This window comes from Aotus nancymaae, unplaced genomic scaffold (genome assembly GCF_030222135.1).
Source record: "Aotus nancymaae isolate 86718 unplaced genomic scaffold, 86718_ANA_hifiasm-v0.15.2.pri h1tg000062l, whole genome shotgun sequence".
Lineage (NCBI taxonomy): Eukaryota > Metazoa > Chordata > Mammalia > Primates > Aotidae > Aotus > Aotus nancymaae.
This window is the reverse complement of record NW_026988476.1, coordinates 567,474-593,395: the sequence shown is the minus strand read 5'-3', so window position 1 is coordinate 593,395 and position 25,922 is coordinate 567,474. Positions and strand designations below refer to the sequence as shown.

The window sequence follows — 25,922 nt, the reverse complement described above, 5'->3', positions numbered from 1 at the left end:
AAGACTCGGAAGAGAGCGGATCTCTCCCCAAGACCCTGCCACACCCCTGATATGTGGGGAGGCGGGGTTGCTACCTCACTGCCACACCAGGCTTGGCAGCCCCTCTGCCGGGACCCCAGCTGCAGACTCACAGGACTCTTGGATGCCTGATCCAAGTCAGTGAACTAAGATCCTCTACCGCCATGCTCCATCCTGAACCCAGGAGTCCTGCAGGGAATGTTTCTTAGGCAGAGGACCACACCCCCAAGAAGAGGTAGCCTCTCCCTTCACACAAATAAGAGTCTCAGATGATCTCTCACCCACCTACCACCTATAACCTTTAAAACCTTAGGGCTCCAGCTCTGGCACAGACCAGTCAGGTGCAGGGTCATCCACACTGAGAAGGAGCCTGTGTGAAAGCGGAGAATCCTTCAGCGCCCTCTCGGGCCTGGCTGGGGCATTCTCTGGCCCCTGAAACCTTTGGGGGTGTTGAGCTACCTGACCTTGACCCTCACTGGTTGTCCACCCTGCCTCAAGGGCAATCAGTCTGCAGCTTCCTGGGCTGCGTGGGGCTGGAGGCCTTCCATGCCCTATCTCACCTCACCTCCCAGCAGCCTGCAAGGAGCCCTGGGCTAGCTAGCCGGGCCCCCTCTTATGGACACTGCTCCTCTGTGCCTTTTATCACAATTGTAACAGAACCATAGATCAGACATTAATACCCTGTGAAGTTCATGTCTCCTGGTCTCTATACGCTGGCACTAGAAAGAATGTGATAAACTCAACTGACTAATTATTCATCATTTAGTGTCTTTTCTAACAGAAGATGAGTTCATGATGTCAGCGATGACACGTACTTTAATCCGTGTCTCACTGCCTGCCTCTAGCTGAGTGTCCTGCAGTGAGACAGAGGCCAAACATTAGCTGAAAGGATGAGTGAATGGCCACAACTGTCCCCATCCCATGTTATAGGTGAGGAAACTGAGGCTCCGATTAGGTGCTTTGCCCAAGTTCACACAGCTAACAGGAGGCAGGGCTGGGTGTAGGCCCATCTGCTCAACATAGGCGCTCATCTTGTTCCCTTCTGCTGACTCCTGGGCAAGGGTTAGCTGGTGATGCCGAGGTTCTGTCTGCATCTACCTTTGCTGTGACCCACGCGGTATGGCGCCTTCTCTGGCTAAGAAGGCTGAGGCTGACTGATCTCTCCCCTGCCTAAGCAGAGCTCCAGGAGCTGTCTCTCCCTCCAGAACAGCCTCTGCTGGCATGTCCCCGAGGCCCTTGTCCCTCCCAGGTGTGGGAAGGGCACAGCCCCCATCCCCAGCCCTGGCACTGTCAGCTACAGTATGTGCAGGTATCTGGGGTCAGGTAGGACGGGCAGGAGGGCTTACAAGCCACCGGTGGACATCCCAGCATGGGCCCCGGCTCCGGCTGACCTGCCCCATCAGAAGGGCTGAAACATTTCCATTTGTCACCACACATCAGATGGGGGAGGCATCTAAGTGTCTCCAGGGGTCTCCAGGGGTCCCCTGGCCTCTGGCCCACCTCTGCCCATGGCCAGTGGTGGCTCAGCACCAAAGCATCCTACAGGCTCCTTGGTCAGTCCCTGGCTGCACCCCCGGGAGGTGTGTGCAGCACGATTATTCTCCTCGGGGCAGGGGAGAATGAGGCCATGGAGAGTGGGGGCCCCTGCCTGTCACCCTCCCTACCCAAGACAGACTCTTCTCCCCAAACACCCATCAGTCTCTTCCTCTTCCTTAGATCCAGGCCCAGCCTGTCACGCTGTAGAGTTGATTTATTTTTCTTGTGGCCTTGCTCTCAGTGGGGCTAGAGAACAGCATGTCATCACCCTCTCTAAATATTACAACTCTGCAGAGAATTGATGAATGTGACTCATCGCCCTCCATTCTCCAACTAGAGAATCCCCAGGCCTTTCTTTGTTGATATGAGTGTGATCATATCATAAAAATAACAGTAACAATAATAATGGCAGCTCACAATTACTGAACACTTGTTATGTGCCAGATACTGTGCTAAGCACTTTCCCCACGTTATTCCATTGACTCTTTGCAACCCTATGAAGTAGGTGCTCTTCCTATCCTATTACGAAAATGAGGAAACTGAGGTTGAGAGTGGCTCCATTCCTGTAACTTGTCCTGGTCACATGGCCAGGAAACAGCAGAGTAGGGGCAATGTGCAGAACTGCTTAACTCCAGAGCCGAGGCCTAACCACTGTGCCCCACCAGCTCTCCATGAGCCCAGCCCCAAGGGGTGCTTTTAAACTATGATGTCACCCCCCATCTCCTACTTAACCACCAACCCAAGCCAAAAGTTCAACCCAAAACAGAGATCAGAGCAAGCACTGTGTTTCTACCAAGCGCTACAATCAGTGCTGCTGATAGAACAGGGAAAGAGGACCCAGAGGGATATTTGCATATGACTGCTTGCAGTTGGCCTCTGATGTGGACCAGCCACCTCTGTCCCTGGCGATGTCAGAGTGACAATCGTCTCTGTCCCCATGAAAAGCACAGCATCTTGGTTTTTTCTCTCCTTTCATCTCTTTCCTGATTACTGTCATTGATCCTGGCACATCCCAGACAGAAATGCCCCCACTGTGGCAGGGGTCTCATGTGTAGGCCACTCTGATTAGGGCAGTGTTCTTTTATCAACCCAAAGTCACTGCCTCCATGGGAGGGGGACAGAGGGAGGTGTCACCTCAAGGGTAGTCACCGCAGAAGAGGCCTGAGTCAGCCCCTCTGACCAAACAACCTTGCTGGAGGGCTGTGGGCCCAAGAGCCAGCACTGTGGAATGAGGAGTAGGAAGATGCCTGTTGGTGGGAGAAGAGACGGTGAGGGAGGGCAAGGAACTGGGCCGAGGCACAGGAGTGGCCGGTGAGTCGTCTGTGTTGGCCAAGACGGGCTGGGAACCTGTGCTGGAAGTGCCAGACTGCTTCGAAGCAGTGAATTTTCTGGATTTCCTTTGTGTTCCACTGAATGCGTGAAACCCACGCAAAGCTCTGTGGAGCTGAGAGCAATGAAGAAAAGCACCTTCGTCCACGCTGTGCCAGGGACAATGCCTGGGCCAGTGAGGTGGTGAAGACAGGACCAGGAGAGAAACTTCCAGAAGGGGGAGCTCAGTGGCTTGGCTAGTATGTATTGGGACCACTTGGTGGGCTACCCCTTCCTACTTTAAACTTGAGCCCATGGGATCTGTTCTAATAGGGAAGTCTGTTTCCTCACATGTCCTAAGGGCGAGACCCCTGGATTTTAGGAGCTGCCATCAGACAGGAAAGGCCCCTGGTGGCTCCTCAGTCACAGAGTGAGACAGACAGGAAGCCAAACCTCCCTCCTGCCTCTCCTCTGAGTCTCCCGTTAGCTCAGGGGGTCCCCAAGCCTCCTTCCCACAGAATCCTCAGACACATTCCTTTCTCCTGGGCATATAAAAACATCTGTCTGGTAGTCAGGCTGGGTAAAAACTAGTATCTGAAAGCGTCCTGGGGGTATTTCTCCCACTTAATCAACTACGAGATCTTGGACAAGGTACTTCATCTCTGTGCCTCAGTTTTCTCTCCTGTAAAATGGAGATAATCTCAGTAGAGCCCTCTTCTTTGTTGTGGGGATTGAGTAGATGAACACACTTAGGGTGGTGGCTGGTTCAGGCAAGCTCTGTGTAGGCGTGAGCTCTCCCTGCTAGAGATCATCAACCATGGGAGGGCAGAGGTGGGCAGAGAAGGAGCAGGGAAACAGCACATCTGCACTGCCTAAAGGGCTCAAGCCCAAGGGTCTAGCCTTGGACTCCACTTCCCACTCTGCACCCAGCTCAGCTGCAGCACCGTCAGGTCCCTCCCAGATGTGGAGATTCAGCCAGGGGCAGCCTTCTTCCTGGGAGACCAAGGTGCCTGCTGCCTACACTATTCCTACCTGACAGAGAGGAGCATGGTGGGCTGGGAGACTCCCAAAACTGGGGGCCAATGTGTTATGCAGGTGCATGTCTCTCCCAGAGGCTTAGAGTCTGTTTTGGGAGACAGACGGAGGACACGCAGGCAGAATTCACAGTCTTGGATCCCAGGGCACAATTGGGAACTGGGCAGTCCTGTTTATTCTGCATTAAAAAAACAGTGCTTCCCTCACCCCTGCTGCTGTCAGCCTCACCTTCAGAGTGTGTGTGTTTGTCTATGTGTGTGTGTGTCTCTCTGTGTGTGTGTGAGAGAGAGCGAGAGAACGAGAGAGCGAGAGAGAGAATTTGCACTATTCCACTTAATTGCTTTCTTGAAAACTCAGCCCAAGCCTCCAAAGAGTCCTCTTTACACCAACCTTAGAGGACTCATGAGTCCTAGGAAAACTTGCCTGAGGAGAAAGAACTCTCTGGAAGGCAAACACAGCAGCTCCTTTTCTGGGCATATGGGAGGATTATCGGACTCTCCAGGAAGTCATGCTGGATGAAGGCCACTGTATCGCTTCGTGTCCCCGTGGAACTCATAAGCAGATTTTGCACTCTATTAATCTACATCTGTTTGCACGTCCCTGCTGTCAGCGGCTTCTGTCTAGGGAGGCGGCAGACACACAGGGAAAGGAGCGTGGGCTCTGGAGCGGCCACTTGGGTGCAGCCTGGCTGTACCACTGCTGTCTGGGAGCCCTTGGGTCCTTGAGTCTTTTAATCTAGAATGCATTCCCTACCTTTTTCTTTCTCCATGACTGGCTTTTTAAAGAGCACACGATGTAGACTGTCCTATGTTTTGGATTTGTCCAGTTGTTTCCCATGATGTTTTTTTCTTTAAACTTTTTATTACAGAAAATTTCAAATAGAGTACATATGAAGTAAATAGCATACATGACCGATCTATCGACTGGGCATGCTGATAAAGGTAGCTGGCTTGCAGTGTTATCAGGAGGACTGGTGATAAGGTGGGCAGAGCCTGGTCCAGTGCCTGGCACGCACTGGCTTAGGAGGCATGGAAGCTGCCAGATGGTGAAGATACGATGATGGTGGTGACATTCGGGACCCAGTCTACGCTTTCCGTCTCTCTTGGTAGGCTAGGAGCTCCTCCCCGAAGCAGGTGGACTGCTTCCTCCTTTCTCCTCCTCCTGTTTCTATCCTCTTCCTGCACAGCCTCACTGTCCCTCTCTCCCCACCTCCCAAAAAAGTTACATGGGACACCATGATAATTCACTCATTTAACAAAAAAGTTACACGGGACACCATGATAATTCACACCTGGAGGGGTGGGGCTGGCATGCTCTAGACAACACACTCTCCAAAGTTATCAAGCCACCCTGTTGGCCTGTGCCCACTCGAAAGGAGGGAAGTGAGATGTCTCTGTTGGGGTCCAGTTCTCCCTCCCTTCCCTCCTCCTCCCCCAGCCTCACCCCTACCTCACGTTGTCATGTTTCTGGATGTAAATCTTATGGAACATCATATCCTCCTGCTTGGCGTTGATGTCTGCTTTCATCTCCATGGCAACATGACGGGGAAGGACAGACAGCAGGAGCCGCTCCTGCGGAGGGAAGCAGATGCTTTCATCACTGTGCCTTCCACCTGCCTGGCAAGTGTTCACTCCTCCACATCTGTGCCCCTGCCTGCAGCACCCTGGAAACCTCTCAGGCTCTCCTGAGACTCTTGGGCTAACACTGTATGTGTGTGTGTGCACGCGTGTGTGCCTGTGCGTGTGTCTGTGCATGCGTATACGTGTATGTGTGTGTGCCTGTGCGTGTGTGTGTGTCTATGTGTGTGTGTACGTGTGTGTGTAGATCATTCCACCATGGGAGGGCAGAGGTGGGCACAGAAGGAGCAGGGAAACAGTATATCTGCACTGCCTAAAGGGCTCAAGCCTAGGAGTCCAGCCTCAGACTTTACTTCCCACTCTGAGCTCAGCTCAGCTGCAACCCCCTCGCAACCCTGGTGTGTGCATGCAGGCTACCTGTCCCCTCCCCGGGACACTGCCTGATCCTTCCGCCTCACTCGCCACATTTCTCAGAGAAAACCGCTTCTGGTGAATCTGTAAGTACCGAGCACCTCGGGTTAGAATCCTTGATGTCACCTGAGACTCTGCGCGACCTTGGGTATATTACTGAGCTTCTTTGAGCCACAGGTTGCTCATCCATAAAATGGGGATGCAGTTGTTGAGAGCATTAATGAGATCTACTCCATCAGTTATCAAATATTTATTGAGCACCTACCATGTGCCAGGCACTATTCTGGGGACCAAGAGAGTTAACACCAGGAGCGAGGCAGGTAAGGGTCCTCCTTCACAAAGCTTCTGGTGTCAGGGGGGTCTGGGGCACTACTATGGGGACACTAAGCAAGGACACCTGATTTCTACTGGAGTAGTCAGAGAGGGGTTCCTGGAGACTGGAAGGATGGGGTGAGGAGGAGGTGCTCCAGTTCCACCTGGGGGACAGTGGCCCAGGAGAGAGAGAAAGCAAGCTGACTTTGAGAAACAACGTCACAACCAGCCAAGAGAAGCAAGTGGAGGGGCAGCCACATCACAGAGGCACAGAGGTCAGCCTGTATGGAGTCTGAACTTTGCCCTTTTTCCGAGCTCCTCTCCTGGCCCTGACCTGCTCCAAGATGCCAAGCTGCCTCTGTGCCAGGTTCCCTGCCAGGCTGGTGCACATCATTCGCTCATCTCCAGCTCTTCATTTTGGCTGCCTCCAGCCCTCCTCATTCTCCTGCCCTTCACTCCACACCAGACACTGGAGTCAGCCTCCCACGTGGCCCTGAGACTCTTCTGCTTCCGTGTCATTTCTGCTTCCTGTCCCTCCACCTGGCCACAAACATGGCGTGTCCCACCTCTGTCCTCGCCCCATTCACACCTGCACTCTGGGAGTAAGTCCATGGCCAAGGCTCCCACTGGAGAGGTGATTCTATCATCCGCTTCCCACATCCCTACTTCCCGTCCAGGGCTCGCCAGCCTCCAGCTGCCCACCTGGATGTCATGCCACCACCACCCTGACGTCACACCCAAACTACACTCATTTTCCCACATTGTCATTCCCCAATCACTTTTCTTTCAATTTCCCTGCCTTTGCCTGGGGCAGTCCCATTCTGCTACACAGTGTCAAGACCCTGACCACGTAAGTGGCTTTTGCGTTCCCTCTGACACTCATTCCACTCCCCTCAGCCCCAGGCCCTGTCCAGCCCTTTCCTGCTGATCTGGAAACAGCTCTTGCACTTGTCCTTTCAGTTCTGCGCCTTCCTCCACTGCCCATATGCAGTTCTCACCTGGCTATCGGATTCTGGTTGCAACACCCTGGACAGACAGCCTCCTCTGACCTCCCTGACGCCTGCACAGCCCCAATCTCTCTGAAACACCCCCTGTGCCCAACACCTCCACAGGTTTCCTAGTTCCACCAGCCACATCAAATATGGGTTCTCCCAGACCCACCAAACTCACTGTTACTTTCTACTGCAAACCAATGCCCATGTCCCCCTACCCCCTTGCTATGCCTCACACTTGCCTGACCTGCTCCCACCACCCCCATCCTGGCTGCTGCTGCTCCTTGCTGAAGCACCTCTTCCACCCCAACCTCGTCAGCCTCTCGCAGCCCAGGCCACCTTCAGGGCCAGACTGGATGGGGCAGCCTCCAGATCACCTTCCTTGTCTCCAAGCTTGCCGCCTCTGGTCCATCCTCCCCACTGCAGGCAAGCAACTTCCTTTCCTGAAACACACCAGACCACATCACCTTCTAAGCCTCCTGATGCTTCTGAGATCAGCCGACACCCTGGCCTCAAGGTTTCCATGACCTGACTCCTCCCTGCCCTTTCACCTGCTGTCCCAGCAGCCCTGAAATGAAATCCACACTCCACTCCAGATAGAGCAGAACACAGAGTCCCCCACCCTGCCCTGCCCCACTTCCTGGGGTCTTTCTTGCTGTTGAGCACAAATTCCTCGGCTGGCATCACCCTCCTCCTCCACTGCTCCTCACCCTCCTTCAAGGTCTCCCCTTTCCCAGGAGGAGGTCTGACTCTGGCTGCTGGCATCCCCTCCCCACCCCCTGAAACCCCATGTCAGTTGCCTGTTAACTCTGAGGAGAGTCCACCTTGGGGACTGGAGCTGTGTCTTGTCCAGTGCCGTGGCCCAGAGCCTTATGCTTGAGAAGCCGATACATTAGTGAAGGGTGGTGTTCTCTGTGGGTTGGTCTGGTCTCCCCAAGCAGCAGGAAACAGGACCACCAAAGGCCAACTCTCAGTAATTAGTTACTGGTGACAGGAATAGGAATTAAAGGGCAGTGTGGGATGACTGGGAGAGACTGTGCTACAAATTGTTTGGCTTCATGAGAAGCCTCCCTACATTTACAATCGCCTCTGGGGCTGAGGGCCAGGAGGGATGGGCAGGGGGCTGCTGAGGAACAATTCTGAGCCCACTCATCACAGGGCACCTAGAAGCTTCCCCAGGGAACCCCAGCAGCTCTTTCTGCATGGCTTGCCAGCTGTGGCCAGCTGAGAAGCACCTGTCCACAGAAAGCTTCCCCTCCTTAGCATATTGGCTCCAAATATGGAATGGCAAAAATATGTTTTCCCCTAAATCCCTGTGGATTTGGTGGAGTGTCCAGACTGGCCCAGGCCAGGGCAAGGAAATTGTGGCAAGCTGTAAAATGGTAATTTCCCTGGAGAAGTGAGGGGGCAGCCCTGAAAATGGAAGAAGAAGAGGTATCCTGATCTCAGGTGAGAGACACTGAGGCCTGGAATGGGGATAAGATGAGAGGCTTTTCAGGAATGCTGAGGCCTGGGTGTAAGCATGGTGCAGTGTACCAGAGGTGAGGTACATCTGTCAATAAAGGCCAGTGGGAGGACCCCAGGGACACCGCCAAGCAAGGGCTTCCTTCAAGATGCTAGACCCGGAGCACAGACAGGGCCAAAGAGTGAATTGGGAGAGCCAGGCCAGGGACTGGTCAGCATAAGCGGGGACCTGACAAGATATGGCAGCCACCAAGGCCGTGCTGGATGGGAAGTGGGGACAGATGGGGACTGGGGTACCTGGAGAGGTACTACAGAGCTTTGCCCCCTAGTTTGGCTGTCTGCATGTCACCAGCCAGGTCACAGTGACCCACTTAGGCTGCAACCAGATGGCATCAAGGATGTGCCGCTGCAGTAGTAAAATGCTATGCTCTCAGGGTGGCCACAGTATGTGCTCTATGCTGGCCTGGAGGTGCGAGTGACCACTGACATCTTGGCCATTTCTCCGTGTCCCCCACACTCAAAGGCACACCTTCCATGTTCGTATCAGCCATGGGGGCTGACACAGCATGCGGGACTCAGGCCGGCTCCACTGATGCTTGCTGAGGGCCTGGGGAGACAGTAATCTAAGAGGGGAGAAAACCCTTGGGTTTGGAGTAACCTTATCTCATAGAGGCCAGTGGGAGACTTGCAGGACCCGCCCACTCTCTCCCCTAGGGCCATACAGCCACCCCCAGGCCTCTCATGTGGAAGCCACGTCGCAGAGTCACCAGACTCCTACCTGATTCACACACAGGAGACGAGACAGTGGGGATCGAGACCTGGAACAATGCGGGAAGGGCCGGACCGCTGATGTGGCCCTCAGCCCTGCTCCCACCCCACCCAGGAGTGGTGCACACAGGGCAGGCCCCTCTTTTCATCAGGAATCTGTGACCCTGGGAATGGCCTGCCTTCCCTGGACCAGGCAGGTCTAGGGAGACATGGGACTGTCTTCCTTCTCTGAATTACCAAACCCCAGAACTCAGAGAGAGGAATAGCCAGGTGTGGGATGCCTCAGGGGATGACAGCTCCTGTCTCCTCTTCTTCTCCCTCATCCCTCCCCTGCAGAGCACCTTAATCCCACTTGGGAATGCTGGCTGCTCTCCTTACTCCAACACAAGGGGGTGCAGTGCAGGGAGGGAGTGCAGAGCGGTGCAGGGAGCGGGTGGGAGCGCTTCGGGAAGGAGGGAGGGACCCTCTTGCTGCTGGGCTTGTTTGCAAACCACAGGGACACCACATGGCTATGGGCATCTGGCCTTGGGCACAGGCAGGGTAGAGCTCCCTTCCCACAGGGTCTGGAATGCTGGACTCTCTCCAGGGGAAACATTCCCCATGGGCTGGGCCCCTCCCAGGGAGTGGGGCTGGCAGCTGTAATGAGCACCCCCAGGGGCTCCTTCGAGGCACATCTCAGGTCTCTATTCCTTCCCACTGCGCAAGGGCAGGGGGCCTCACTCACCTGCTGCTGGTTCTCCCTCTGTGAGTGGAGCCGCGCCTGGATACACTCTCGGGTCTCCTGGAAAGCCTGCCTCTGGGAGACCTCAGCCGGGTAGTGGGTGCAGACGCCCACGATGTTGGTGCAGGAGAAAATGAGAACATTGGAGACAAGCTGCAGAGGGAGAGAGGAGCAGACCGAGCTCAGATCCTGACCCTCCTAGACCCAAAGCGTGGAGCCCTCAGCCCCCATCGCAGCAAACAAATGCTGAGGGCACCCCACACGCGGCTGACCACTGGGAGCAGCTGGACATCATCGATCAGGCTCTCTGATGTCCTCAAAGCTAGAAGCTTGGCTGGCCTGTCATGGGGTATGTCCTCTAAGGACACTGAATCACCTAATAATCAAACTAAACATGCCTATAGTACCAGAAATTAAAAGGTTACATGTACTGTGACAGAGCTGTGTGTGTACTGGGGGCAGGAGGGCCACCAAAAGGAAGGTGCCACGGGAGTGATGGGATTTCTTTTGAGATTGTGATAAAATCCAGCACAGGACAAAGGGCCACCCTCCCTCAGAGATCAGCTCCGACAAATCAAGGCCTCTCGAACCCCCTGAGGTCCTCAGTGCTGTGCTAAACACTCTAGGGAATGAAAGAAGGACAAGACTGGCTAGTCGGGGTCCGTGGCCACAGTGGGTCTCCACTGCTTCCTCCCTGGGCCTCTGGTCTTTCTGTTGCCAGCTCCCTGACAACCACCACACCAGCCGGCCAGTGCCTGCCACCTCTCCCGCTCCTCAACAACTGAAACGTGTGTGTGGAAAAGCACCCCCGCCCCTCCAGGTCAGCAGAGTGGAGCTGGAATTCTTTTGAAGGGAATATGTACTGAAAAGCTAAGGGAAAACGTAACACAATACAACGCGACATGCAAAGCAAGGTTATACGGAACACTCAGATCCCAGCAAGTGATGTGTAGGCAAAATTTCTCTTGGCACGTAGAGCTCCGGGGGTATCTGAGTACATGGGTACTGTTGCCCTTGACTCGGGGCCACGTGGGACAGAGCCACACAATGATGCTCTCCTATGCTCTCCTAGGCTGTGAGGGTTTTGAGCTGCACCTCAGTTACTCCCTCCAAAATCTTCCTTCTTAGTTCCAGCTCCAGAAGGGGAGCTGGGGTCAGCCCCTGCACCTTCTGTTGTGGCTCCCTCAGCCCTCAGGTGGCCTGTGTTGGTCCCACATCCTGGGGTGAGGAAGGCACATGGCCATTTGGATCCCAAAGAGCTTTGCTATGGGACGTCGGCTGCCTGGCAGTGGCCCTGGCAAATGACTCGTATGTTCTTCTCTAGGGGTCTCTTGGCTCCCGACTCAGGTCTGCTTTCTACCTAAAGGCTTTGCCCATCACAGCTTTGAGGTGGTCCTGGCCTTCATCCAGAGTCCTCAGCCAGCCTGGGCCCAAGGCCATGGGGCTCCTTGCTGGATGTGGTACCATCTTTCCCTGGAGACATCCTATGGTATGTGTACCCCAGTCCACAAAAAGACTTTCTCTTTCCCATTCCAAAGTCTTACTCTCTCCTGGCTGAAGAATGCCCTGAGTGCCCCATGTGCCTCCTGGATGTGCCTTCCAAGAAGAGGCAGGTTCAGATTTCCAGCTCCCCTCCTCGGCTGGCTACTGTTGCTGACTGATAACTCTCACATCCTTTCACCCCAACCCATCCACCCTAGACAACCCCATAGCTGTCATTTTATGTAAACATATGACATAGGAAAAGCCAATACATCACAAGGAAAGAAGACCCCTGGTCTTCAGAAACTTACAATCTACTTCAAGAGTGTTATAGATGGAATGCTTGTGTCCCCCAAAAGGACCACTGAATCAAAGAGCAGCTGGATGAGCCCGCAGCTTCTGGAAGATTCATCAGTGGCAAGAGTACAGGAATGGGAGACAGTCCAGACGCTGCCACAGAAGCCCAAAGCATGAGGGAACAAAGACCTGCATGTGTCTGGGAGCCAGCCAGGGCAGAGCTGACTCAGAAGTAAGAGTCCCTAAGACCAGGGAGAAGAAAGTCCAGGAAGAAATAGACCATGGCTTGCAGTAGTGACCAATGTAGTGATTAGGAAGTGAGACCCTGAAAACAGGCCTCTGGGAAGTCACTGGGAACCACTGGGAGAGGATAAGGAAGAAGAAATGAGGAAATGAAGGCTGAGGGGTAGTCCCGCAGGGAATTCTGAAGGATGATCTGGTTAGGGGAGATTTGTGTGAAAAGAGAGGAAGGTGCCGAGTGATAAAAACAGGAGTGAGACAGAAACTGGGAAGAAGATGAGGAGCTAGCCTCAGACAGGCTAGTGCCTTATGAAAATATTATACAACACGACCAAGTGGGCTTTATCTCAGGAATGAAGGCTGGTTCAACTTAAAAAAGCAATCAATATAATTTTCCATATTAAACTGAAATTTTTTTAAAAACATAAGATCATTTCAATAGTTTCTAAAACATCATTTGGCAAAATGCAACATACATGAATAATTTTTAAACTCTTACCAACTTAAAAATAGAAGGGAAGTCCCTTAATCTGATCAATGGCATATAAAAAACCTACAGCTAAATTATGTCATACTTAATGGTGAAAGACTGAATGCTTTCCCCTAAGACCAGAAACAAAGCCAGGTTGTTCCCTCTTGTCCCTCCTGTTCAACACCACACTGGAGGTCCTAGACTGTGCAATCGGACAAGAGAAACGAAAGACACACAGATCAGAAAGGAAGAAATAAAACTGTCTCTATTTGTAGACAATATGATTGTTTATGTAGAAGAACCTCAAAAAATTTAAAAACTACCAGAATAAGCAAGTTTAGAAAAGTCATAGGATACAAGATCAATATATAAAAAGCAATCATACTTTTATATATGAGTAAATATCAATTGGAAGTAAAATTTTAAAGGTATAGTTGGTTCTCTGTATCTACAAGTTTTGCATCTTTAAATTCAACTAACCTTGGATCAAACCCTTCAATTCGGCAACTGTACATATTTTCCATCCATGATTGGCTCAATCTGTGGATGCAGAACCCACAAATATAGACGGTCAACTGTACTATGACATTTTATATAAGGGACTTATATAAGCATCTGAGGATTTTGATATCCCCAGGGGGTCCCAGAACCAATGCCCTGTAAATACAGAGGGCTGAGTGAACCATTTAAATAGCACCAGAAACCATGAAATACTTATGTAGAAACTGAAGAAACTAACAGAAAATCTAAAATTGGTCTTAATCTAAGACCTGTTCACTGAAAGCTATGAAACACTGATGAAATAAATTTTAAGACTTTAATAAATGGAGAGATAGACCATGTACAGAAAAACACCATGTTCCGATGTCAATTTTCCCCAAACTGATACATAGATGCAACACAATCACAATCAAAGCAATAAAAATAGCCAAAATCGTTTCGAAAAAGATTGCCAACCAATTTAGCAGACTCATACTACTCAATTTCAAGACTTACTATAAAGCTACAGTGATTAAGACAATGTGGTACTAGCATAAAGGTAGAAATATAGATATATGGAATAGAATTGAAGAGTCCAGAAATAAGACTTTATATTTATGATTAATTTTTGAGAAGGGTACCAAGACAATTCAATGGGAAAAGAGCAGTCTTTTCAACAAGTAATCTGGGAAAACTGGGTATCTACATGCAAAAGAATGAAGCTGGAACTCTTTCCTCATATTATACACAAAAATCCACTCAAAGTGGATCAGAGACCCAAATGTGAGACCTACAAACATCAAACCCTGAGAAGAAAACATAGGGATAAATCTTATAACCTTGGATTAGGCAATGATTTCTTATATATCACATCACACATACAAATAACAAAAGAAAAAAACAGATAAATTGAATTTCATCAAAATTTTAAAACTTTTGTGCTTCAAAGGGCACCATCAAGAAGGTGAAAATACAGCCCACAGAATGGGAGATAATATTTGCAAATCCTATTTCACACCTTTAGCTTTGACAAATGTATAAAGGCAATTACATGAAAGGAGTCTTTTTAAAAAATGGTGCTAGATCCTCATTTGCATGGCAGTGAGTAAAAAAAAAAAAAATGGTGCTAGAACAATTAAATATTCATATGATAAAAGCAAACCTCACAAAATATACAAAATTAACTCACAATGGTTCAGAGGCCTAACTGCAAAACCTATCATACAAATTTCTAAAACAATGAGATACTACTACACACTATTAGAATGGCCGAAGTTAAATTAGATTAAAAATGGAAAGAAAAGAAGAAAGAATGCAGTAACAAGTACTGGTGAGAACGCACGACAAATGAACTCATACTTTCCTGGTAGAAATGAGAAATGGTACAGCCATTTTGGAAAACAGTTCAGCAATTTCTCATCAAGTTAAATATGCACTTGCCCTATGACCTGGCAACCTCACTCTTAGGTATTTTTTTTCAAATAAAATGAACAATTATGTTCACACAAAAATCTCTGCATAAATGCTCTGGACTACTACTCAGCTATAAAACGGAACAAACCACTGATAGACACAACACAGATACATCTCAAATACATTATGCTAAAATGAAAGAAGCCAGACTCAAAAGCCTGCAGATTCCATTTAGATGGCATTCTGGAAAACGCAAAACTGTGGGCACTGCACATAGATCAGTGGTTGCCAGGGAGCAGTGGGTGGGGCTGACAAGAAAGGGGCAGCACAGGGAAATCTTTTGGGGTGATGAGACTGTCCTGCATCTTGATTGCATTAGCAATTACACATCTATGTGTGTCTGTTACACTTGCAGAACAATGTGCTAAAAAACTGAATTTTACTGTATGTAAATTACACCTTAATGTTTTTTAAAAAAGTAGGGGCAGAAGTCATATCTAGGAGACTAAGAGAGAAAATGTAAGCAGATGGCCAGACAGAGAAAGGTAGACTTCCTTCTTTCTGAGGCTACAAAGAGAGGCCAGAGTCTATTTTGAGACATGACCTCCGAAGTAATTATCAAGTGGCTGCTGCAGCATCTCTGTACTAATCCCCCTGGTCTCTCCTGCTGTAATCTGACTCCTCCTACAGCCAGAAGGCCAATGGCAACAAACAGTGCAAATCCAGGTAAAAAGATGTGTGGTAACCCAATAGCGGTCCAAATGGCTTTGCTAAGCTTAGTGTGCCTCGGTGTATATCTCTCTTTCACTAAACACAAAACCAGGCAGGCAGAAAGAGGGCTCTGGGGTTTGAGGGTGGGGTCAGGAGCAGGGCTATTGGAAAGGGGGATTTCAGCAAGTTGAACCTGAAAGTGAAAAACAGATTAATAGCGTGCGCTCGCGCGTGCTCTCCCTCTCTCCCTCTCTCTCTCTCTCTCTCTCTCTCTCACTCACTCACACACACACACACACACACACATCATCATCTGCCAAAAAAGCAGGAATCTGGGCACCAGGTCTTAAAGGGTGCTAGGGTCCCTGTGCAGACGCTCAGGTTATGAATAGTGAGGAGGCATTGGTAAAACCTGATGGAATTCTGCTTACATACTCCTGGGAGGGAGTCTGAACTTTAAAAGTGATCTCACACCTTGGGGACAAGAAAGGTATGTCCAAATGCTGCCCGGCTCTCTTCTCCACTCAAACAGTGATCAAATAATGAGCACCTTCTTACACCCCCATAAAGACAGACACAGTACAAGTAAGTATAAACCCTGTCCTTGTGTAAAGGACTTAATTAGTAAATAATAACAGGTATCAGTCACTGCTGAGGCTTCACAACAGCAGGTAAACAGGGCCTAATTAAGGGTTTATTGGCTTAGGCTGGCCTCACAGGACACATCTAACACATGGAACATGACTCTGTGTGTGTGTATGTGCGTGTGTGTCCTGCTATGAAGGAGCGTGTGGCATATACCCACATTACACCAAGTGGAGTGAAAAGGAGACTCAATGATACAGCAGACCGCAGCCCTGGAGCAGCCTCAGCATCTGCTTTAAAATAGCCGGCAGGATGCGGGGGCTCACACATGTAATCCCAGCACTTTGGGAGGCTGAGGTGGGAAGATCACTTGAGTTCAGGAGTTCAAGACCAGCCCAGACAACATAGTGATACCCCATCTCTACAAAAATAAAAATAAAACATTAAAAAAATTTACCAGGTAGTCCCAGCTACTTGGGAGGCTGAGGCAGGAAGATCACTTGAGCCCAGGAGGTAGAGGCTGCAGTGAGCTATGACCATACCACTGCGCTCCACTCTGGGCAACAGAGAAGATCCTGACTCCAAAACAACAACAACAAACAGTTTAAAACAAGCCCTGCAGATGGATGGGTCCAGGTGGACAGGCCCAGGGGGTCCCAGGACCGCACCAGGAGAGACCCCACTAGAGGGGGAATGTTTGGAATTCTATTCTCAGAGTCAAAACCAAGGGGAGATGTCTATGAATATTTAATACTTCCAAAAGCCCAGCACTTCTGAAACCCAATCTCTGGCTGCCCTCAGGCTACAGGTTTGATTTGAGCCAAGAGTGGGAAGTTACAGTGCTTGGTTTATGCAGCGTCTTCTCGGCAGAAGACTTAAAGGAACCCCAGCCACTGGCCTCAGACACTGTGGTCGTTCTGCCTCTTCTCTCTTGAGTTTTCAGGGGGCTCCGTGGGCCCACTGCAATAGGCTTACTATTCAATAATCCTGGGAAAGGTGCAAGGCAAAGGGAAATGAGGAATGCATGGGTTTGGAGTAGAAGGAAGTCACTTGGGGACGAAGGTTGGGGAAGACCCCTGCTCAGTTTGCCCTTTTAGCTCTTTTATGCGGCTCCTGTTCACAATAACTCAGCTTGCCCCTCGCAGTATGGTTCACAGGTGAACGGTGGTGGCTGTGGTGGGAATCAGAACTTCTGGGGAGCCAGATTTGGTGATGAAGGAGGTAGCAGGATGTTCAGTTAAATTTGAATTACAAACCAACAACAAAAACATCTTTTAGTATAAGTAGCTCCCAGGCAATATTTGGGACCTACTTATACCATGAGAAAAATTACTCATTGTTTTTCCGAAATTCAAATTTAACTGAGTTACCCGTATTTTACTGGGCAACACTACCCGGGGTCCTTTTCAAACCACACCTCCCCTAGTCATGACAACCCCCTCCCCAAGCTCCTGCTCACTCTTCCCTACTCCCTCTTCCAGATACTCCTCCACTTGTGAGGACACAGTAGACAGACTACAGCATCTTCCCTGTGCATCAGACTCTCTGCAATCACCCCGATGAAGCGCAAGCCAAAGAGGTGAGATCCGATTTTCCAAATCCACTCAAGGGCCACAAGAGGCTGGACCACTTCAGGGACTCTGGGGGCAGAGGACCAGCTCCCCCTACTCTGGGCAGTAAAAAGGAGGGGAGGCCCTCTCCTGCAAGGTGTCCCCTGGCCCCAGCCCTAAAGACAGGCACAGCTCCTTCCTGTTCTAGTCCTTTGTCAGTTTACAAACACATACGGAATGAGTCCCAAATAAAAGAAGCTGACAGCCTGGCAAGAGTTCCATCCACCTACACTAGATTTCATTTGTCTTACACAGTGGCGGTGGGAAACTCAGGGGACCTCGGTGGAACCCCATTAAGATATAAAATAAAATAACTCAAGGAAGAATAATCTTAAATTATATACTCTAGAAGGCATATTGGCATGGTTTCTTGTACACTGCACCATGCTCAATTAGGTGCTTAATGGGTTTTTTTTTTTAAGTATTACTTATTTTTAACTGTTTTTCTAATCATAATGAGTGGCAACTCTACAATTTTTCCTTTCAGAAAGAATAAAGATTGCTGTATGTGTTTTTGGTAATCAAAATTGCATTATCTCTGCTTGGGGGCTTTTGTGATGAGGTCCTCTTTCAAGGAGGTGACTGTTTCTACACCACTGGCTCTGGACAAACAGGGTCAAACCCATCTCTCTGCTCACTAGGGCCCTGCCCAGATGACATCCCCCTTCTCCTCTCCTTTCTGGCTAGGATCTAGTTGCTTTGGGATCATCACCCTCCCTTGTTCCGGAACATCCCCCTCAAGAGTTTAGGATGCCTCCTAAGGGGCCTCCAGCCTCTGTGAATACCATTCTCTATGCCGGAGATCTTCAAATTATACCCTTAACATCATGACATCTTCCTACCCAAAAACCCGCCAGGACTCTCCATTATCAGTAAGATAAAACCCAAACTCCTGTGCCGGCATTGTTGCCTTCTAAGTCTTATCATAGACCACATTCCCTATCTCATGCCTACCCCAGCTACTCACTGTGCCTGAAAAAACTCAATCTATAATATGATTCTAAAGTGTAATGTTTATTTAACACAACTTTAATGTCACTAAAATTAGAGCATGAAATATTAACAAATCAACAATTAGCATCTGCTTAATACATTTTAAGGAAAAACAAAATAGACTAAAATGTGAAGAAAGAAAAGTGTCTATGAATAATTGGGTACAGCAATATCCAGTCTGCAAAACACTTTGACATGTAATTTTTCTTTTCACCTTCATCAAATCCCTATAATATAAGCAAATTAGGCAGCATCATCCCCCTTCTGCCAATGAGGAAACTGAGGCTCGAGGCAGGGGTCCTGCCTGGGATTCAATACAAGGCAGCTGTGGAACTGGGATCACAGCCGTCTCTTTCTGAGCTCACAGCTCATCCTACTCTACTGTACTAAGCTGTTACTTATCCCAACTTAATTTAGATCTAGTTTTGTTTTATTCTATTTAATAAAGAGACACTCAACTTTCTCTCACCCTTGTCTCAGACGCCCCAGGCCTTCTTCATAGATCCTGGTCACACAAAGTACTGCTGATTAGGGACCTACTCCCAGCCACTGCCAGATTCGATGAATGTCCTCCAGGGGCACTCTCTCCAGGGAACTCATGGCTGTGGGTGAGAAAGGCCCACCTGTCTCACAAGGCCAAGTCTTACTCTAGTATAGCTTCCTTAATTATTTTTTATGGAGCTATAATTCACATGCCACAAAATGCACTCTTAAAGTGCATAATTTAGTAGTGTTTAGTGTATTCACAAGGCTGTGCAACCATCACTACCAACCCCAGAACATTTTCAGCACCCCCAAAAGAAACCCCATGCCCAGCAGTCACTGCCTATTTGCCACCCCACCCTCACCCGGCTCCTGGCAACCATGAACCTACTTTCCATCCCTATGGATGTGCCTATTCTGACACTTCATATAAATGGAAGTGAACAATAGGTGGCTCCCGTGTCTGGCTTTTCTTATCGTGATATTTTCAAGGTTCATCCATGTGATAGCACACATAGGCCGAGAATCCTTTATCTGAAGTACTAAGGACCAGAAGTGTTTCAGATTTTGAATTTTTTCCAGATTTTGGAATACTTACATACATAATGAGATATCTTGGAGATGGGACACAAATCTAAACATAAAATTCATTTATGTTTCATAAACACCTCCTATATGTAGCCTAAAGGTACTTTTATACAGTATTTTAAAGTAATTTCATGCATGAAACAAAGTTTGTGTGAAGTCCTTATGTGTAGAATTTTCCACTGTTGTGTCATGTTGGAGCTCACAACGTTTTGGATTTTAGAGCATTTTGGATTTGAAATTTTCCAATTCAGGATCTTCTACCTGGAGCAGAATTTTGTTCCTTTTACAGATAAATAATATTCCACAGCACAGATCTACCACATATTGTTTATCCACACCAGGTATAGACATTTGAGTGGTGTCCACCTTTTGGCTATTATGAATAATGTTGCTGTGATGAACATTCATGTGCAAGTTTTTACATGGATATATTCTGTTTTCTTGGGGATATATCTAGAAGCAGAATTGCTGGGTCACATGGTAACTCTATGTTAACATTCTGAGGAACTGCCCAACTGCTTTCCAATCAGCTGTACCACCTTACATCCCCACCAACACTGCATGGGGGTTCCAATGTCTCCACGTGCCCCACCAATACTTATTTTGTTGTCTTTTTCATGTCATCCTAGCAGGAGTGAGAATGGTATCTCATTGTGGTTTTAATGCCCTTAAATTTGTAAAGCAAACAGCAACAATTACAAAGGAAAGCATTTCTTCTATAACTTGCATAGCTGTGCCTTTAGAGAGAAGAGTCCACATCGCACACTTTATTTTTTGTTATTTTAAATTACTTATTCCTAGGAAGACCTACTCTTTGCATAGCCAGAAAGAAATAACAGCTTTCATGTAATAGTGCTTACATGAACGAGACAAACGCTGACTGAGTGCCCAGCACTGGGAAACCGTGCCATTGATCACCCTGCCCTCTAGGACTACAGATTTGGTAGGGAAGTCAGTCAAGGCATGGAAGGGGCTGCAAGGACATAAGCTCTGCAGGCTCCACAATCTCTATCCTCTATCCTCAAGTTAATTTCATAAACATTCAGTTAGCAAAGAACATGCCAGAGGAAATACCCTTAATATACAAATTATTTTGCCAATTAACAATACATGGGTAGAATTTAACAAAAAGAAAAGGCCAGGCGCAATGGCTTATGCCTGTAATCCCAGCACTTTGGGAGGCCGAGGCAGATGGATCACGAGGTTAGGAGTTCAAGATCAGCCTGGCCAACATGGTGAAACCTTATCTCTACAAAAAATACAAAAAATTAGCCGGGAGTGGTAGCACGCACCTGTAATCCCAGCTACTCCAGAGGCTGAGGCAGGATAATTGCTTGAACCCAGGAGGCAGAGGCTGCAGTGAGCCAAGACTGCGGCATTGCACTCCAGCCTTGGTGACAGAGCAAGACTCCTTCTTGGGGAAAAAAAAAAGCTAACAACAAAAAAATGGGTAATGTGGATGAATAATAAGCTTTTCAAAGTAAAAATACAAATGACTTACAAATGTGTGATATGAAAGATGTGAACCTTCAACAGTAAGCAAAGAAATACCAATAAAAGCAGTATTTTGCCTATTAAAATAGCAAAGCTCTTTTTTCATAGTAATATTATTAGCAAGAATGCAATGGAATAGGCGCCCTCCTACATTATCAGTGGGAATCCAAATTGGCATAACCTTTCTGGAAAGGAATTTGGCAATATGTGTGAAGAGCTTTCCAAATATTCATAACCTTTGACCCAATAAGTCAGTCCCCTCCCAGGAATCTATGCTACAGAAAACTCAGTAGTTTGAACAGGGCTTTATGTCCGAGGATAATTATAAAATTTAACAATGAGCAACAGCTAAATATTGAAAAACTGGAGAGCAGTTAAATAAATTACAGTGCTCTCACCAGGTGCAGTGGCTCATGCCTGTAATCCCATTACTTTGGGAGAGCGAGGAAGGAGGATCACTTAAGGCCAGGAATTTGAGACCAGCTTGGACAACACAGTGTGACCTCATCTCTACAAAGAAATAAAAAATTAGCCGGGCATGGTGGCATGCACCTGTAGTCCCAGCTACTTAGGAGGCTGAGGTGGGAAGATCACTTGAGCCTAGGAAGTCAAGGCTGCATGAGCCACGATTGTGCCACTGAACTCCAGCCTGGGTGACAGAGCAAGACTCAGCCTCAAGATGAAATAAAATAAAACCATGGTGCTCAATACCCTGTAATATCTTAAAGCCTTTAAAATGTCTCATTTAAATAACATTCAGCATTGTGAGAAATTTTCCAAAATACAATGTCACGTGGAGGAAAAATAATATGAAATTGTATATACCTCATGATCCCAATTTTTCACATGTATGCATCTGAAAATGTTAACAGTGATGGAATATCTCTAGGTGGTTGGATGATAAGTATATTTTAGCTTTTTTACTTTATACCAATGAATACTCTCCAGCGTTTCTATTGTATATGTTACTCTAAAAAGAAACACTCATAAACTTATGTAAAGAAAGAAAAAAGTCCATGCTTGTACTGTCGGCATGGCAGGCTGAAGAATCTTCTCTTCTGATAGAAGAGATAAAATGAGAATGCAAATGCCTGTAAAGCCAGAGAGAAGAAGTCAAATGGGAAAAGAGATTCAAGATAGAAAAAGGAATCATGTCTGGGCAGTGGGGACTAGGACCACTTCCTGGAGAAGTGTCTGCAGATGGGTAGGAACCTAGCCACCGGGCATACCAGTGGAGGGGCATAAAGGCGATGGAAACAGCATCAATGTGGATGGGGAAGAGGAAGAAGAGTCCAGGGCTGTACTGAGAACACCAGGTAGTCACTGCTGACCAGAATCAAAGAGGGGACTGGCCAGAGATGAGACAAGGGGGTTCATGGCCAGATCATGAAGGAATTTTTTCTATGTCAGAGTAAGGAGCCAGCACATGATCTAGGAGGCATTAAAAACTCTTGATGGCTGCATTTCCAAAAATAAACAGTAATTCATTGCCCAAATTATAAAATGTGCATCCATTATGAAACACATCAAAATCATAGAAAAGGAAAAAAAAATCAATTACTGCCCAAAGACAACCAGTGTTAACATTTCCATTTATTCCTTTTCCTTCCTTTTTTAAAAAATCTATTTATGGCTTTTTGTTTCTGCTTTCATAAAACTGTGATTTTACTGTTTACATAATTTGATATCCTGTGTTTTTCACTTAATTTTATTTATTTATTTATTTTGAGACAGTGTCTCACTCTTGTCATCCAGGCTGGAGTGCAGTGGCGCGATCTCAGCTCACTGCAATTTCTGCCTCCCGGATTCAAGCAATTCTCCTGTGTCAGCCTCTCGAGTAACTGGGATTACAGGCACCCACCATCATGCCCAGCTAATTTTTGTATTTTTAGTAGAGACAGGGTTTCACCATGTTGGCCAGGCTGGTCTCAAACTCCTGACCTCAGGTGATCTGCCCGCCTCAACCTCCCAAAGTGCTGGGATTACAGACATGAGCCACCGTGCCCAGTCTTCACTTAATTTTGTAACATAAACATGTTTCCGTGCTATTACAACTTCTAATGCTGCCAGCTTTCAAAAGGGAAATGTGATCAGAACAGCACTTTGGGTAGATTAAACTGACAGCTGGAAAGGAGGCAGTGAAGAGGAAGATGCTAGATGTAGACTAAAAGAGGACTGTGGAAATAGATGAGATGAGAAGGACCAGGGGCCTGGGAGAGGCTGGCACTCTGAGAAAGCAGAGTGGCCCCCTAGCAAGGCATCTGCAAGGAGTATTTGAGCCTGGGTGATGTCTCCATGGGAAGAAGAGAGCTTCGGTTCACAATCCACTTCGGGAAGTCCAGCTGGCTTTGGGGTGAGTAGATTATGAGTAAGAAAGTGTCACAAAAGCTAAATCCAAGAGCAGGAAAGTCAACAGAATCAGGTGTTGTGGAAGAGGTTGAAAAGAGATGCATGAGCAGACTGGGGAGAGGAGGAGTCGGGCTATAAGGGATTAAGTTATAAGGTTATGAGGGGATGGTGAATGAAGGTGACTCTGGATGTTTGGCAGTGAAAGGAGAACGAGTGGGTTACAGCTTGAATGAATACAGCATGGAGGTTAGGAAACTTGATTTATCCAGAGGCAGAGGGAAGGGAGGGGAGGGGCCAAAGAGGCAAATGAGGATAGCACCATATTCCCTGTAAAACTGAGGTGCCCACCACGGGAACCACTAGCCACACGTGGCTAGGAGCATTTGCAGTGTGGCTGGTCTGAAGTGAGGGGTGTTGTGAGTATAAAATACACTGGAATCTGAAATCATTTTGTATTCATTACATGATTAAATGATATTCTAGATATATTGGGTAAATAAAATATATTATTTAAATTACTTTTACCCATGGGTTTGTTTTCTTTGTTTTTACTTTTTGGCCCACTGAAATAGCTGGAAGGATATATGTGGCTCTCATTATATTTCTGTTGCACAGCACTGCTGGTGTACAAAGAGAAGGCACGACGGGAGGGACCTGGAGCACAGTGGATGAGGGACAGAACCCAGGTGACTTACAGAATATCAGACTGCTGGGCAATTAGTAGCCCCCCCTCCCCCACTTAGGCCCACACTGATCTGCCCCCCTGCTGCCCCTGAAGAGGTCATTTCCCAAAGGCTCAGATTCATCTGCCAAGCTCAGGGCCGATTTCAGATGGCACACCTAGCACAGCCACTCTGTGGCTTTCAGGAGCATGAGATGTGGTGGCAGAAAAGGGTAGGGGGCTGGAGGTGAGGCCCAAGGGACAAGGGAATGGACTCAGGTATGATGACTGAGGTATCCAGGACAGTCTAGACAAGGGTATCAGACTGAAAATTCACTTCTCTTACACACCATGAAACTTGGGGCTTGGGGAGAATATATGAATTTAAAACCATGGAGATGAGGACCTCCTCAAAAGCAATGAATGAACGTCTAGAGGCAGCACAGTGTGGAGAAAGGCCTGGGAACTTAGGTGTGAGATCTCAGCAGGGATTTGCAACCATGAGTATGTAGCTCTGGGCAAGTCACCTTGCCTCTGGGAACTTCAGCTTCCTCATCCATAAAACTGAGAGGCAGTGGGTGATGGCTAAGGTCTTTGCCACCTGGGACAGTCCACGGAGTGGCTACAGCCTGGGCCTCTGGCTGCTCAAGCAGGGACAATTTGTATTCCCCTCTACATGGAGATGCTACTTATAAAAGAAATCCCTGATTTCAAATATTCTGCCCTCTGTTCTCCTGCAATGCAATGGAATGCTCAGCATTGCAGCATATAAGCTACAGCTTTAAGATAGCCTGTCATACCTGAAGTCATACGAAAGTCCCCAGTCCAACCATGCCAGATCTATGGGGAATCCCAGAGGAAGCTGGAGTCCTTCAGAATCCATGCCAGGCACCGGCCCCCACCTCATCCCCGGACGAGGCGTGGGAATCACACATACAAAGCAGCAGAGAAAGGCAGACATGTTCCCACACAAACCAAGGACATGAGTTGGGGCGGGAGGACAAGGAGAGGCTGGCGCGACAGGAGAACCTTGCAGAGGTTTTCCAGGGAAGCTGATGATGCTTCGCCCACCCACAAACCGCTTTGCCTGTAGTTCTCTGACCTCTGGGGTAAGGAGACATTTGCTTTGTGGCCTGGCAAGAAGTTTTATGGGCTAGAAGTTTATTTATCTTCCAAGTGCAATAAAGTTTGTCTCTTCTAAAAATCTCATCTTGGAGAACAATTATTCCCACCCTCAGCTTCCTCCTCCCCTCCCGGAAAATCAGACAAACCTCCATTGTTTCCCGTGAGTAGTGGTGACAGCTGAGGGTGGTGCCAGCCGTGTAGGTGGAGGGCGGGGGCTGACAAAAAGCTGGAGTCAGATTCAGGGGTGGGAAGAAGCCCACCTGAACTCGGAGTTCTGGTTCCCACCCTACACAGGTGAAGTGCGGCTTCTCTCATGCCTTCCCCCATCCTCTCCACCACCCACATCTCCTCCCTCCTTCCATTCCTCACCTCTGGGGCTCATTTTAGGTCAGCAGAATCCAGAAGAAAAAAAACACTAAAGAGAAAGTGAAACTGCCACCAAGTGCTTACCTAACTTCCAACCGAGTGCGGAACCTAGAGGGGCCATGTCTTCTGTGGGGCAGGCCTGGGCCCTATCCAGCACTGCACAGGCTGCCCTGTGGGAATGGAGGGGACCCTGAGCACCTTGGCAGGGATCCAGGGGCCCCAGAGATTGCCTGGGGGAGAGAGGCAGGAGAGGAGTGCTATGCTGGGAGTCAGGAGCCCCAGGGGCCAGCCTTGTGACTTGGAGCCAGTCAGGCAACCTACGGGAATCTGAATGCACTCATCTCTATAATGGAGCTAATGACACCTGCTAATAAGACATCAAGGCTAACACCGTACAGCTGTAAACGAACACAGGCTGTGACTAACGATGC

General features: G+C 48.4%; 1 protein-coding gene across 2 annotated transcripts in view; it reads right to left on the bottom strand.

Annotated features, from left to right (window-relative positions):
* The window catches only part of ADCY5 (adenylate cyclase 5), a 163,357-nt gene that overhangs the window by 57,938 nt on the left and 79,497 nt on the right, over window positions 1–25,922 (bottom strand). For both annotated transcript variants that reach the window (XM_012476188.3, XM_064365755.1), the window contains exons 2-3: window positions 10,146–10,295; window positions 5,347–5,468 (exon numbers count right to left, since the gene is read on the bottom strand). In XM_012476188.3, the coding sequence (XP_012331611.3) occupies window positions 5,347–5,468; window positions 10,146–10,295 (272 nt within the window). The remainder of the gene's footprint in view (window positions 1–5,346; window positions 5,469–10,145; window positions 10,296–25,922) is intronic.